Below are 13,878 nucleotides of genomic sequence, written 5' to 3' on the forward strand. Positions count from 1 at the left end.
ACATTTAAAAATTAATTTATTTATTTACTCTAATTATGTGTTTTTACCTTAATATCGATTATCGGTGTACTCTTTGGCATTCAACGTATTAAAAATATTTAAAAAAGAAAAAAAATACATATATAGAGAGAGAATTAGAAATATTCTTTCTACAAATATTTTTTACGACAAAATAAATATTACGATAAAATATTTTGTTTACATTAAAATATTATTCTTACCATTTTGATAAAAACTTGTTGGAAAAAAAAAAAAGAAAAAGAAAAAAAAAAAGAAAAGAATAGAAATCGATAACGAAACCATAACGAATCTTGTTTAATTATTTTTTCAAGAGCTCTATTCGATTACGATCCTAATAAGGACGATGGATTGCCAAGTCGTGGATTGGCATTCCGTTATGGGGAGATTCTACACGTGACGAATGCGAGCGACGACGAATGGTGGCAAGCACGAAGAGTAACTCCTCAAGGTGATGAGGAAGGGCTTGGTATAATTCCGTCGCGTAGGCGATGGGAGCGTAAGCAGCGTGCCAGGGATCGTTCGGTCAAGTTTCAAGGTCACATGCCGGTCATTCTCGACAAGGTAAAGACCCCGCCTTAAACTACTTTTAATTATGGACTAAGCAATAAAAAAGAAGAAAAAAGAAAAGAAAAGAAAGAAACGAGCTCTAATTATATTTGCTCGTTCAATTGTAATCGTTTCTAATGCTTTCCGATTAATATCTATTATGCGTTTTTATAAGTAATATCGAGAAGTAAGAGAAAAAGAGATGGTTATTATTAGAAAGTTATATCGAAAAATATTAACGATAATCGATTTAAGATTGATTGTAATTTATTTTATCTCATTTATTAGCAATCGACGTTGGATAGGAAAAAGAAGAATTTCTCGTTCAGCAGGAAGTTTCCTTTCATGAAGAGCAAGGACGACAAGTCCGAGGATGGTTCGGATCAAGAACGTGAGTATTGGAAAGAAATGAATTCTTTATGGACTTGTCCTGCACGTTCTGTGCATGTACCAATCCTATATAATCATTGTGTTTTAAGTGTTCTTCTCGTGGTATGTATCTTCTCTCTCTCTCCACTGGTATCTCGTTCGTTGATTATACTTCACTATCGTATATATATTTATTGTGACATAATACAAAAACAGAATGATACACTGAATCGATGTACTACCGATCTATCTTGTTTGCATCTTGTTTGAGTATCTTGTAAACTTGAACGTTATTTTCTCGAATTTCTTTTATCTTCCCCCTTTTTAAACGAATTAACGAGCAAATGACAAAAATCAATCTTGCAGAATGTACATCCTTCCTGTAACAATAAATTAATTCCTGATATACGTATATCGAATAGAGTTAAGGAAACAAAGAAAAGGAAAAGGAAAAGAAAAGAAATGATCTTATGTAAGAACAGACTCGACGATACTCTACTATTCACCTAACTCCAGAATGTGCTTTTGTGTTTTGACGATGTGAAAAACGTGACATGTGTTTTGTTTTTGCCTGCTTATGTAGGGTCGCCCACAACACCTGAGAATGAAACCGATCCTACGCGTAAGTATCTTCAATGAGTTTAAAGGAAAAAAAATAAATAAAAAAAAAAAAAAAAACAAGAAAATAATAATAATAATAATAAAGAAAAAAAAATCCAATTCACTCTCATATCCTAACTTTTTTTTTATCTCTCTCTTTTACTCACTTTTTTTTTTTTTTAATAATCTATCCACATGTACATAGTTGTGTAAATTTTGTGTTTAAAACTTTCCATCTATCATCGACAAAAACAATAGATGATTTAGTCTTTGCCTGTAGTAGAGTTAGCTGCACAAAACTTTATCGTTGTATGCCGCATACCTCTAAAGCACAAACTCGCTTTTAATTGGCTAACTTTAAATATATCTAGTGCATAGTACCTAGTCCTATGTACACGTGTGTATATATATATATGTGTGTGGACATACATACATTTGCGCGCATGCGCGTGTGGTAATTGCTTTTCTCGTTGCTTTTAGTAATCCAACATTTTCGTCTACGATCAAAATTATAATTTTTATTAGAATTTATCGAAACGAAATGAAATTTACATTTTTTTCTACTTTTCTTTTTCTCTTTGAAATAACATTACAAATTTGTATCGTATTTTCGTTTCCTTTTTAAAGATATCTGAATAGATAAGAAAAAGGAAAAGAAACGAAAAGAAATGTCGACTAATTTTCCGAAGAAAATAAAATACTCGAGTTTATAGATTCTTTATCACGGACACAGCGAGTTAATTAAGATAGCTCGTTCTTTTGGTTCTAATCAAACGATCAATCGATTAAAAAAAAAAAAAGGAAACAGAAAGAAAAAAAAAAAACGATTGATTATAGAAAGACTAGAATGGAGAATTTGGTGCTTTAACGCTTAATTAACCTTAGTTATAATTAACGGCAGCTTATTAGTACGCAATGTATACTGAAATATTCAACTTGTTATGTTCTAGCATTCATGCTGTGCTACACCCAGGACGACACTAACACTGAAGGTAATCACGTCTCTCTTGGTCCTCCGTGTGTTGTTTCTCTCTATATCTTTTCCTCCTCCTTCTCTCATTCACTTTTATTTATATTCCTCAGTTATTCTCTGTCTTCTTTTCCTTTGTCTATCTATCTCTTATTCCTACTTCTATTATCCTTTATTTCACGTTTACTCGTTTACCATTGATTAACAAGAACATACACACATTCATTGGCGCGTTAACCGTTCTATAAAATATAAACGATTTATATTTTTACAAAAAATTTATATCGACGATATATATTATCATTAAAATATTCTACATTATTATTTATCGAAAAAATATCGCGATCATAAAAATCGATAGTTTTATTATTTAATTTAGATCATCATTCGATGATTCTAAGTTACGTCATCGTCCTCGTCATCGTCCTCGTTGGATATCGTTTCGTCATCATCCATTCATCCGCATCTTATTCTCATTCATAAAAATGTTTCCCATTCTGTTTTATTCATTCAAGATTTGTCTTGCGTCGCAGGGAGTAGAGAAATTTTGTATCGCGTTGAACTGCCCTATATGGAAGAACTGACATTAGTTTATCTGGAAAAGGAGTACGTTGATGATGAAAATTGTGACGAACTTTGTAAGTTGAGAAAGAAAATTGAGAGGGGAAAGTTTTCTTGAGAAATGTCGAAGGGAAAAAACAAAAGCAAAAGAAAGAAAAAAAAAAGAAAAGAAAGAAAAAAAAAGAAAAAAAGAACGAAAACAAGAGTAAGAAAAAAAGTGTGAGCAGGAGTGCAAAACTTTAGAACCATAGATCGTAGGACGACTAATTCGAAATTTGGAATTGATTTTGATCCCTTTGTTTTTTTGTTCTCTCACTCTCCTCCGGATACCTTCTAATAACTGAACCGTAATATATAATAAATACTGCCTTCTAAAACGACGATACGCTTCGCGCAATTACGACAGTCGCGACACGTGTGCTTTTTTGTTATTATCCTTAGTCTTCTTTTTTTATTTTTTTTTTTTTTTATTTTTTAACGCTGCAACTAATTCTCTCACATGGAAAAATTTTAGGGGCAAGATCGTTGGCTACCGAAATTATGTGAAAGACGTCATTTCGTGAGGTGTGAGGTTCGTTGAACCTTTTCTAATTTTATACTATTTCCCAAGATACATCGTATCCTTCTGCGAATTCATTTGAAATTCTTACTCACCAAGAAGTGACGTCAATCTTACAATTAGATTGAAAGCAAACGTACAATGTAGACACGAACATATATACAAATAGCAAATGTAAATCCTATTTAGAAATAGAGCTACTAGATGTATATGTATATATAAATAAATAAATACATATATATATATATATACACATACACAAATTTATACATTATATACTAACTCATCCTTGACGCGTTATTCCGATTGTAGCTATTTTTAAAATAGTTTTCTAAGCTGGCTTAGCTCTTTTTTCCGCTTTCTGTATTATTCAGTTGCCGGAGCATGGACTTGGCCCGTTTATTAGAAAAGAAAGTAAATGAAATATATATATATATATATATATAAAAAAAAAAGAAGAATTGACGCTAGCGCGCAGCTGTGCAATTAAAAATAACGAGTATCCGTAATGAACGAAATAATGATCAAAATAAAATAAATAAATATAAAAGTAGAAAGATAAAAATGAAGAGATATTCGTATGATGAACGGCTTTCAACGCTTATACACACACGGACAAAGTTTGTTTTACGTTTCGTTTCGTTTCTTTTTTGTCTCCATTTTTGTTGTTTTGTTTTCTTTTTCCCCCTGAAAAATCGGATTTAACGAGGAAGCGAGGTTTGGCTAACAGAATTAATTCTGCTTCGGTTTTGATCGTCCCTGTCGAGAATTTAGATTGACAGGAGCCACTTGCAATTACAGGCAGCGAAGAGAACGTACTCTCGTACGAGGCTGTCCAACAACTCACCATTCAGTACACACGTCCGGTCATCATCCTGGGACCTCTTAAGGATCGTATCAACGATGATCTCATCTCCGAGTTTCCTGATAAATTTGGCAGCTGCGTACCTCGTGAGTAAAAAAGAAAAAAAGAAATTTTTTTTTGTAAATAAAAAAATATCAAAATTTAAACAAGGAAAAAAAAAAGAAAATCCTTAGCATATCGCATTGATATATCAAATTTAACGATTATATATCTGTGAAATATACAATTCGTAGACACGACGAGGAGTAGAAGAGAATACGAGGTGGACGGACGAGACTATCATTTCGTAGCATCTAGAGAGCAAATGGAAAGAGATATTCAAAATCACCTATTTATAGAAGCGGGACAATACAATGACAATCTTTATGGAACGTCCGTTGCATCTGTTCGAGAGGTCGCCGAGAAGGTACTATTATATCGAATGATTCCTTTTATTACTTCTTACCGTAACAAGGTCAATGACACGTCGACTAATTCTAATATTACTGTTATTATCATCATTATCATTACTATTATTATTTCTTTTTTTCTCTATCTTTCTTTTCCCAGGGAAAGCACTGTATTCTTGATGTCAGCGGAAATGCTATCAAGAGGTTACAAGTAGCACAACTTTATCCTATTGCCATATTCATAAAGCCGAAGTCCGTCGAGTCCGTTAAGTTAGTAGTAAAGAAATTTCGTTTGAATGGAATATCGATTTTCTATCAAAATAGATAGATAGATCACATACGGAGTATTTATTCTTTTTTTTTTGTTTCTTCATTCACAGGGAAATGAATAAGAGAATGAACGACGAACAAGCTAAGAAGACTTACGAACGTGCTCTAAAGATGGAGCAAGAATTTGGAGAATACTTTACTGGTAGGAAACTTATTTCATATTTTTCTATATCCAATATATTTATATTATATTGTAATATAAATAATTATAATAATTTATTATAATTTGAATTATATTTATTACAGCCGTAGTACAAGGAGACACGCCAGAAGAGATCTACGTTAAAGTAAAGGAAGTAATCGCCGAACAATCAGGACCCAACATTTGGGTACCTTGTAGGGATCAGCAACTGTGACGTCCTGCCCCCCACGCCCTCCCTGGCCCCAATGCTTGGACCCTACCTCCAAGGCGTCAAGCTTAATTCATCTTGATAAAATAATTAAGTAACAACACTCTAACGCCTTTCCCCTCATCTCCACGATCCTCCACCCACCTAAGTAGCACAATGTTGTAACTAATGGAGAAAAAGAAAGCGAGATAGAGAGTAATAAATGTGAATCAAGCTGAGCTGACTGAAGAAGAAGAAGAAGAAGAAGAAAAAGCCAAGGAATAAAAGAAATTTTTTCGACAAATCTGTTTGAATATAAATCATTGATTTAAAGAATTCTAAAGAACGAATAGCAAAAAAAGAAAAATGAAAAAAGGAGAAAGAAGAAAAAATAAGTCATATAATACACGTTCAATCTATTTGTATAAGTTGACTTTACCCAGAATAGAAGAAGGACTTGGCTCAAATTTTCACGGTCAACATCGACGTCCTGTCTCGGTTTGGAACGAACGAAGAATAAATGAGAGAGATCGTGTGCGCGTGTGTATGTATATGACGAAGAGCGTACGTTGTTATTGTTGCTGTTATGTCTCTCGTATGAGAACTAGTAAAAAAAGGAAGGAAATATGTATCGTAACATTTCAATCGATTGACCGCGTATTGTTGTTGTTGCGGTAAAACTCGGCTCGATCGATATTTACGAATACTATTCAAGTGCAACATAGGACGATTTAATATTACTCTTATCGATCTTGAAAACAAAACGTACACGCGCATGCACGCACACGTATACGCACGCACACATACACTCACACACATACACACACAAATACATAACACACATACACAAATATAGCAGACACAGACAAAAACAAATGATGATTCGCAATAAAGCGCAAATGAGTACGCTTTTCTAAGCGACGAAATCGAACGAAACAATTTTTTTCTTCTCTCGCTATTAAAAGAAAAAAAATAAATAAATAAGAAAAAAGAAAAAAAAGCGTCACACGATCGTTCAAAAAATACGCACAGCATTGTCGTATAGTAGGGGTTTCTGCTTTAAAAAAATAAAGGAAAAAAAAAAGAATATAACAATAAGAGGAGGAGGAAAAGGAGGTCTAAATAAATATATCTTCGAAACGAATAGTGTATAAAAAAGATGAGACAGATGCGAAGCATCATCGATATGAGGAAAATTATATACGAGTGGTGGTGGGAGGAGGAGGGGGAGAGGAGGGAAAGTGCATCGACTTTCCGACCGACCACACGCAAACTATGTAAGCTTCACCGATTATATTCGAGCGATGTAGCGGTATTTTTTAATGTACTTAATCGCGCTAGAGCGAAAATCGAAGAGGAAAAGAAGAAAGGAGGAAGAGGAGGAGAAGAAGAAAAGAAAAGGAGAGATGAGAAGTTAAAAAAAAAAAGAAAGAAGAAAATAATTGCTTCTTATTATAGAGAGACGTGAAAATGCGTCAAAACGATAGAGAGAAAGGGAGAGAAAGACAGAGAGAGAGATAGAGAGAAAGAGAGAGAAGAAATAAAAAAAATAATAATGAGAAACGCAGCTGATTGGTCTCTTTCTCTCTCTCTCTCTCTCTCTCTCTCTCTCTCTCTCTCTCTCTCTCTCTCTTTCTTTTTCTCTGTTTCTTTCTCTCTCGATAGGGATACGTGAGGCAATCGTTTTTCGATTGTCGAGAATTCGATGCGTGTAGATTGAGAAATATATTAAATGAGACTGCGTATTTGACGATTTTGACGATTTGACGAATTGTATCGACTTCTCTTCCGTCGATCATTTGTCCATGAATAATAATGTATTACATACGTGAGTGAATAATTATAATATCGTAGTGTTCAATTCAACGAATTGAAATAATGAAATCATAAAAGGCAAAATCTGATTTTAGAAATTGATATATCGAATTGACGAATGATCGGGAGGAAGAAAGCGTATAATTTATGTTCGTGACTCGTCTCTAAGTAAGAATATTACAGGATCTACGCGTATCTCTAAAGTCGAAAGAAAACGGAAAAAGAAAAAGGAAAAAAAAAAAAGGGAAACTAAACCTCACAAGACAAATCTTATAGATGCTAGAATAGCGATATATAATGTTTTGTACAGCTAGATGACTAAGCCAGTATTGGGTTATGTGCAACATTATATAGATGGAAGAAGAGGACGACGAGATGACGAGATGAATTTATGAGAAGAAAATACTATTGTAATTTAAAATGCCACACTAAATTATTATTATTACGATAGTAGGTATGTATTATTGTAAATACCTATACCGGACGAGAATGAGATCGAGAGAGAAATACATAAACGATGGGAAGGATTTTATCCATCTACGCGAAAACTCTCGATCGTTAAATACGTTCAGAATGAACCGTTCGAATTTGTGTAATGTAACTTGCAAACAAGAAGAGGAAAAGAAGAGAAGAATGGCGCGAAGCGAGAAATAGGGAAAATATTAAGAGAGAGAGAGAAAGAGAGAGAGAGAGGGGGGGAGGGAAGAGAGCAAAGTTTTAACAGTTTTAAAAGATCGACGCGTCGATTTATCTTTACCAACGCTTCTCGGTGTATGATTAAGTTCCTGCCGATTGCCTCGGATATTATCGTGTACGTTCGAATGATCGGTAATCGCGTCAACGATTGTACTGATAAATAGAATGGATTTATTAGAGACGAATAGAATGGGAAGAAAAGAGAAAAGGAGAAGCGAAATAAGAGCGAACGAAAGAGATAATAAACGCGTAAAAAGAGAAAAAGAAATAGAGAGAGAGAGAGAGGGTGGAGAGGAAGAGAGATGAAGCAGGATATATTCGATCGCGAACTGTACTTACGTCGCTAAAAAAAATTCCGATATAATTAAGAAAATGGGTGAGGGTGTAGTAGAACATTAGGAAGGATCGAAAGCAGCGTGATCGAGTCGTTAGACAAGCTATTAAAAAAAAAAATAATAAAAAAATAAAAATAAAAAAGTAATACAAAAAAAAAAGCAAGGCGAAGTTCGTCGATCTAAGTGTAATATAACTATTAATCGTGTAACGTTATAATTTGTATCGACTATGCACGGTGATTACACGTCGGTCCTTTTCCATTCGACCATATTAAAATCGTCGTGAAGCGGGAACGGTAGAACGCGCCGATCGTTAGAAAGAGAACACAATTAGCCTTTGTTATCGCGTAGAAATGAAAAGAAAAAAAAGAAAAAGAAAAAGAAAAGATGAAATAAAATAAAATAAAATAAAATAAAATAAAATAAAATAATGTAATAAGGGGCGACTGATTTTCGTTCGCTTTTCTTTTTTACACGCGCGAACGGAGATTTGGTATCGAGCTATGTGCGTTTATCGCGAGAGTATTATTATTAATTATTAATTATTATTATTATTGTTAAGAAGAGTGTCGCGAACATGTTGAAACGGTGGGAGGGAAAAGCTAGCAAGAGTAAAGAGATAGATAGATAGATAGATAGATAAAGAGAGAAAGAAAAAAAGAGGGAGAGGATGAGAAAAAGAAAGTACTAGGTCGAGGAGAAAAGTATCACTGTATTCCGTGCTGGTTGTGTCCGAAGATATTGCAGAGCCAGGCTTCAATCGAGTAAAGTTGTCTGCCTCCATGTAAAGGAACGTATTAAGAGAATAATCACTACCGACACTTATTATACACCTCTATAGTCTATTTAATAATATTACTTATTGAATTGTCAATCTCATGTTCACCTTGTTTCATCGTTTTTAAATAGTTAATAAACGTTTTACCAATTTTAACGATCCGTCTTATTCATTTTCACTTGTCGTTGTTGCGCTTCTCCTCATCGTCTTTGTCCATTCGTTCCCAAAACTTACCGAATCCTGTTGAAGAGTCTTGCCTAATTTCTAGTTTTCTCCTTTCTCTGTTTCTATTGTTATTATTATTTAATTATCCTAAACGATACCTAAAACGGGAGAACGGAATGAAACCACACATCGGTAAAAATACTTGCTTTTATTACATCGATAGGATAAGATGTTACTGTTTATTAGCGAAAAAAATCACAAGTTTTATCTGCTCTTTATCTTTTCTTTCATTCATTCATTCTTTCTTTCTTTCTTTCTTGGTTTTTTTTCTCCTTTTTTCTTTCTCTTTTCCTAAGAAAGTCGTTAGTCGATTCGTCACGAATTTTCTCAAGACGACAACGACGAAACAACGAACAATTCAGTGTAGTGGCAAATAGTACTCGTATTTCTTTCTCCAATTTTTCTTTTTTTTTTTTTTTCATTTTTACACGAATCACAGAGAAACTCTAATTTACACCTCTCACGTTAATTGGGAACTAAAAGTTTAGAAATAAAATATCTATATGCATATATATATATATATATATATCTATATACGTATATATATATATATATATTCATACACGTGTTTGTTTTCATGTATATATATACATATATAATCATCATTTTTGTATTTTTCTTTTTTCTTCGCGAAGCAGCAGCGTTAATACATTCAGAAAATTTGCCAAATATATATATATATATGTATATATGTGTGTATGTGTATGTATATATAAATTACAAGGGGAAACGTTACGACTAAAAAAATGTACATCAATAGTTAACTATTTTTATGTATATATAATACAATAAAAAAGCGAATAGTCTGTAGTTATAGAAGTTAATAGTAGTAATCGCGGTGTATTTCTTTTTTTTTTTGTTGTTTTTCAATCATTTACGTACGTATGCATATGCGCGAGCGTGCGTACATATCGCTGTTTATGTGTGAGTGTGACACCTCTATGTATGTGTGTACGCGAGCGTGTGTATATATATGTCGGTATATGTATGTGTATGTGGATACGTATATGCGTGTGTGTGTCGTGTACATGCGTATACGAAGTTATGTACATACGCAGATTGTCGAGACACTGCGTATTATATCATTATTAATAGTATTATTAATATTACTATTATTATTATTATTTTTATTATCATTATCATCATCATTATTACTATTATTATTTATTATTTATTATTATTTATTTATTATTATTATTATTAATTATTATTATTATTATTATTATTCGCTTTGAGTTTGTGTTCATTTCTTTACGATTATAAACTACATAACACAGGGTATGCTTTTATTACATACACGAGAGCACGTAACTATATTATAAACAATTATCGTGACTACTTACAATTGTCGCTTCTACTTACATTAAAAAGATACATATACATTACGTACACGACTTCCTCTTTATCCTTCCTTCGATTTTACAGAATTGCAAGTCGATGCGAAGAAGAGGTTCGAAGAATGGAGTAGTGTAGAAGATGGAGATGGAGGTGGAGATGAAATAGGAGAAAGAGGAGGTGGGGGAGGAGGAAGAAGGCTATTATAGATCTTGAATGTGCGAGGATGATGAGAAAGAGTGAAGAGGGATGGTTGGCTGGGATCCTACACGTTCCGAAAGATAGTTTATTGAAAATAGTCGATTATTTACAAATATCGATCGTACCGTTCATATTGTGTGTGTGTGTGCGCGTGTGTGTGTATGGGTGGGTGGGTGGGTGTGGGTGTACGTATGTGTTTGTGTGTGAACGTGTGTATATGTTTTATTTCTATTTCCTTCTTTTTCTCCTCTCTTTCTCTCTCTCTTTCTCTCTCTCTCTCTCTCCTCTCTATCTTTAATTCTTATCCTTGAGAGATATTCTTCGACTAAGAATTAACTAAAATTAAAAAAGACCCGTCGTCACTTTAAATCGATTCAATCGGCCAAATTTTCTATGTCTTCCCGATTAAATTTAAAACGATTATTATAATTTATTAATTTCTTTTGCCAAATAATTAATTATTATATTCATATAGGACACGTTTATGCGCGGAGGAGATCCATTCGATCGTTTCACTGTGCTTTCTCACTCTATCTGCCTCTCTCTTTCTCTCTCTCTCTCTCTCTCTCATTCTATATGCTATCCGTCCATTTGTCTAATTTTGTCTCGTCCAGTCTTTATCCTGTCTCTTGTTACTAACTGACAGAATACGTGCGTCCTCCGTTGCTATGATTTTCCCTGAGACTGATTCATAAACGATTGACATCCGTATACAATGACGAAAACGCAACAAAGGACGTAGCTCGATGATCGATTTATGCGTCAGAAAAAAAGATAGACGAAAGGCGCTCTCTCTCTCTCTCTCTCTCTCTCTCTCTTTCTGTCTCATTCTCACTCTCTCACTCTCGCTCTCTCGTTCTCTCTCTCCTCCTCTCTCATTTACTTTCTTTTACATATCATGACGATAAATAATTTACATCTAATTTTTTTTTCTTTTTTTTAATTAAAAAAATAATCCACAAGGAAAGAGACATAATAATGATGATAAAAAAAAACTAATGAAAAAGAAAAAAAAAAGAAGAGAAGTGAAGAAAAAAAGAAAAAATAAAAAGAAAGGACGCAAACAACTCTCAAATATGATTTTGCAATAATCACATAATGACATTGAACTTTTGATCGGCAAATAAAAAAATTGCGTCCCTTTTCTTTCCCCTTCAGAAAATTAATAACGATTGAATTTGTAAATTGATTGATGCCAGATAAATAATAAACGGTGGGGAGGGTGGAGGGGAGGGGGAACTATTGGTGAACGGTGTTATTGCACGATACCGTTATTCAAAAATCAATTCGATCGTCCAATGATCCAACATGGGCTCCACACATTTTTCTTTCTTTCATTCTATAAAATTAAAGCCGATAGAAATATTCAAATTGCACTACCCAACTTATAAATGCGTTTTTATGCACCTAAAAATCGTGCCCTAGTTTATATATAACAAAAACGTATAGAGCTCATCGTAGTTCTATGTTTATAAACGCGAACGTTTTCTTTTATAATATATACATATATTATATATTAATTATATTATATATATATGTATACATATATATATATACATACACACACACACACATATATATATATATATATATACATATAGATAATTTATGAATTAAAAGATGTTGATGACAAAAAAGAAAAAGAAAAAAAAAAAGAAAAAAGAAGAAGAAGAAGAAGAGGAAGAACAAAGTTAAACTAATAAAAGTGGTAACGTCGTTCGCATTAGATTTAAACGTTCGCATTACGTATCGACACTAATTTTCGTGTACGGTCAACGACGCGTTAAAAAGGATAAAGAAACAACAATTTAGGAACGCAGTGTCAATATCAGAGAACCAACTAAAAAATACTGTTTCTCGGTGTTCCCATATCGACCAACAATGAAACACGCCGCGCGTTGTTACGGACACGAAACAATATCGTCGAATGTGTCTATAACGCAAAGTTCGTTCTATACGAAGTTTCGGTCGAATATCTCTTTAACAATCGAAGCTTTTATAATTATTATAGTTTCCTATGAACTTTAAGCTGCCATAAAACTCTGCCAGTATTATATTTCGATCATTGCACGTTTTATATAAATCGAATTACTTATATATTTTTCTATCTTTCTCTCTCTCTCTCTCTCTCTCTCTCTCTCTCACTCTCTATCTTTCTCTCTCTCTCTCTCTCTCTCTCTCTCTCTCTCTCTCTCTTCTTTTTTTCTATTTATCTCGACGAAAACCTCGTAGAGCACGATAGAAAACGCTGTCCCATTCAATGCTCATTCTCTTTCACTCTTACCTATTTCTCTCTCTCTCTCTCTCTCTCTCACACACATACACGCAAATAAGTACTCACTCAATCAATTATTACCATAAGCAGGGACTGTCGTTAATTCGTTAAAAAGTAAATCGCATTCTTCGATCGCCGATTCTCTCGTAGAAGAAAGAATATGACCCAAGAGGTTCGTCGATATTCGAAATCGACCATTTACATTTATCTGGCTATTAATAAAATATGATCGTTCTATGGGCATACTACGCGCGCTCGCATATACCCGAATAAATATACTACTAATACAATGTCACAGGTCGCCGTAATTTGTTGCCTCCGGTTCGAACGTTCGGATAGAGAGTCCGATATCAAGCGTCTCCGATCGTTTATGTCAATAGAATATATTCACACGCCTTCTTAACTCTAATCTCAAATGGGTGTTTGTTGTTGTTATTGTTGTTATCGTAGTAGTAGTAGTAGTAGTAGTAGTAGTTGTTGTTGTTGTTGTTTATTGTTTGTTGTTTGTTCAGCTTACTCCGCCATCAATATCGATAATTAAGAGGCTAAGGAAAGCGATATCACATATTAATAAAGTCGTTTACAGCTCTCAATAATTAACGTGCTTCTTTGGGATTCGATCCACGAATCTTCTGTCGTCCATTCGGATTTTTCTTCGTCTCCTTCGTAGAATCGGAAG

General features: G+C 33.6%; 1 protein-coding gene across 18 annotated transcripts in view; it reads left to right on the forward strand.

The window, feature by feature from the left end:
• The window catches only part of LOC127070439 (disks large 1 tumor suppressor protein), a 461,967-nt gene extending 452,648 nt beyond the window's left edge, over positions 1–9,319 (forward strand). For 10 of the 18 annotated variants that reach the window (XM_051008545.1, XM_051008424.1, XM_051008415.1 and 7 more), the window contains 10 exons: positions 333–582; positions 856–958; positions 1,520–1,558; positions 2,487–2,528; positions 3,022–3,144; positions 4,428–4,577; positions 4,725–4,897; positions 5,041–5,150; positions 5,261–5,352; positions 5,457–9,319. In XM_051008545.1, the coding sequence (XP_050864502.1) occupies positions 333–582; positions 856–958; positions 1,520–1,558; positions 2,487–2,528; positions 3,022–3,144; positions 4,428–4,577; positions 4,725–4,897; positions 5,041–5,150; positions 5,261–5,352; positions 5,457–5,566 (1,192 nt within the window). In that variant the 3' untranslated portion in view covers positions 5,567–9,319. The remainder of the gene's footprint in view (positions 1–332; positions 583–855; positions 959–1,519; positions 1,559–2,486; positions 2,529–3,021; positions 3,145–4,427; positions 4,578–4,724; positions 4,898–5,040; positions 5,151–5,260; positions 5,353–5,456) is intronic. The other 8 variants (XM_051008435.1, XM_051008479.1, XM_051008505.1 and 5 more) reach the window with 7 other exon arrangements.
• The last annotated feature ends 4,559 nt before the right edge of the window (positions 9,320–13,878 follow it).

This window comes from Vespula vulgaris, chromosome 1 (genome assembly GCF_905475345.1).
Source record: "Vespula vulgaris chromosome 1, iyVesVulg1.1, whole genome shotgun sequence".
Classification (NCBI taxonomy): domain Eukaryota; kingdom Metazoa; phylum Arthropoda; class Insecta; order Hymenoptera; family Vespidae; genus Vespula; species Vespula vulgaris.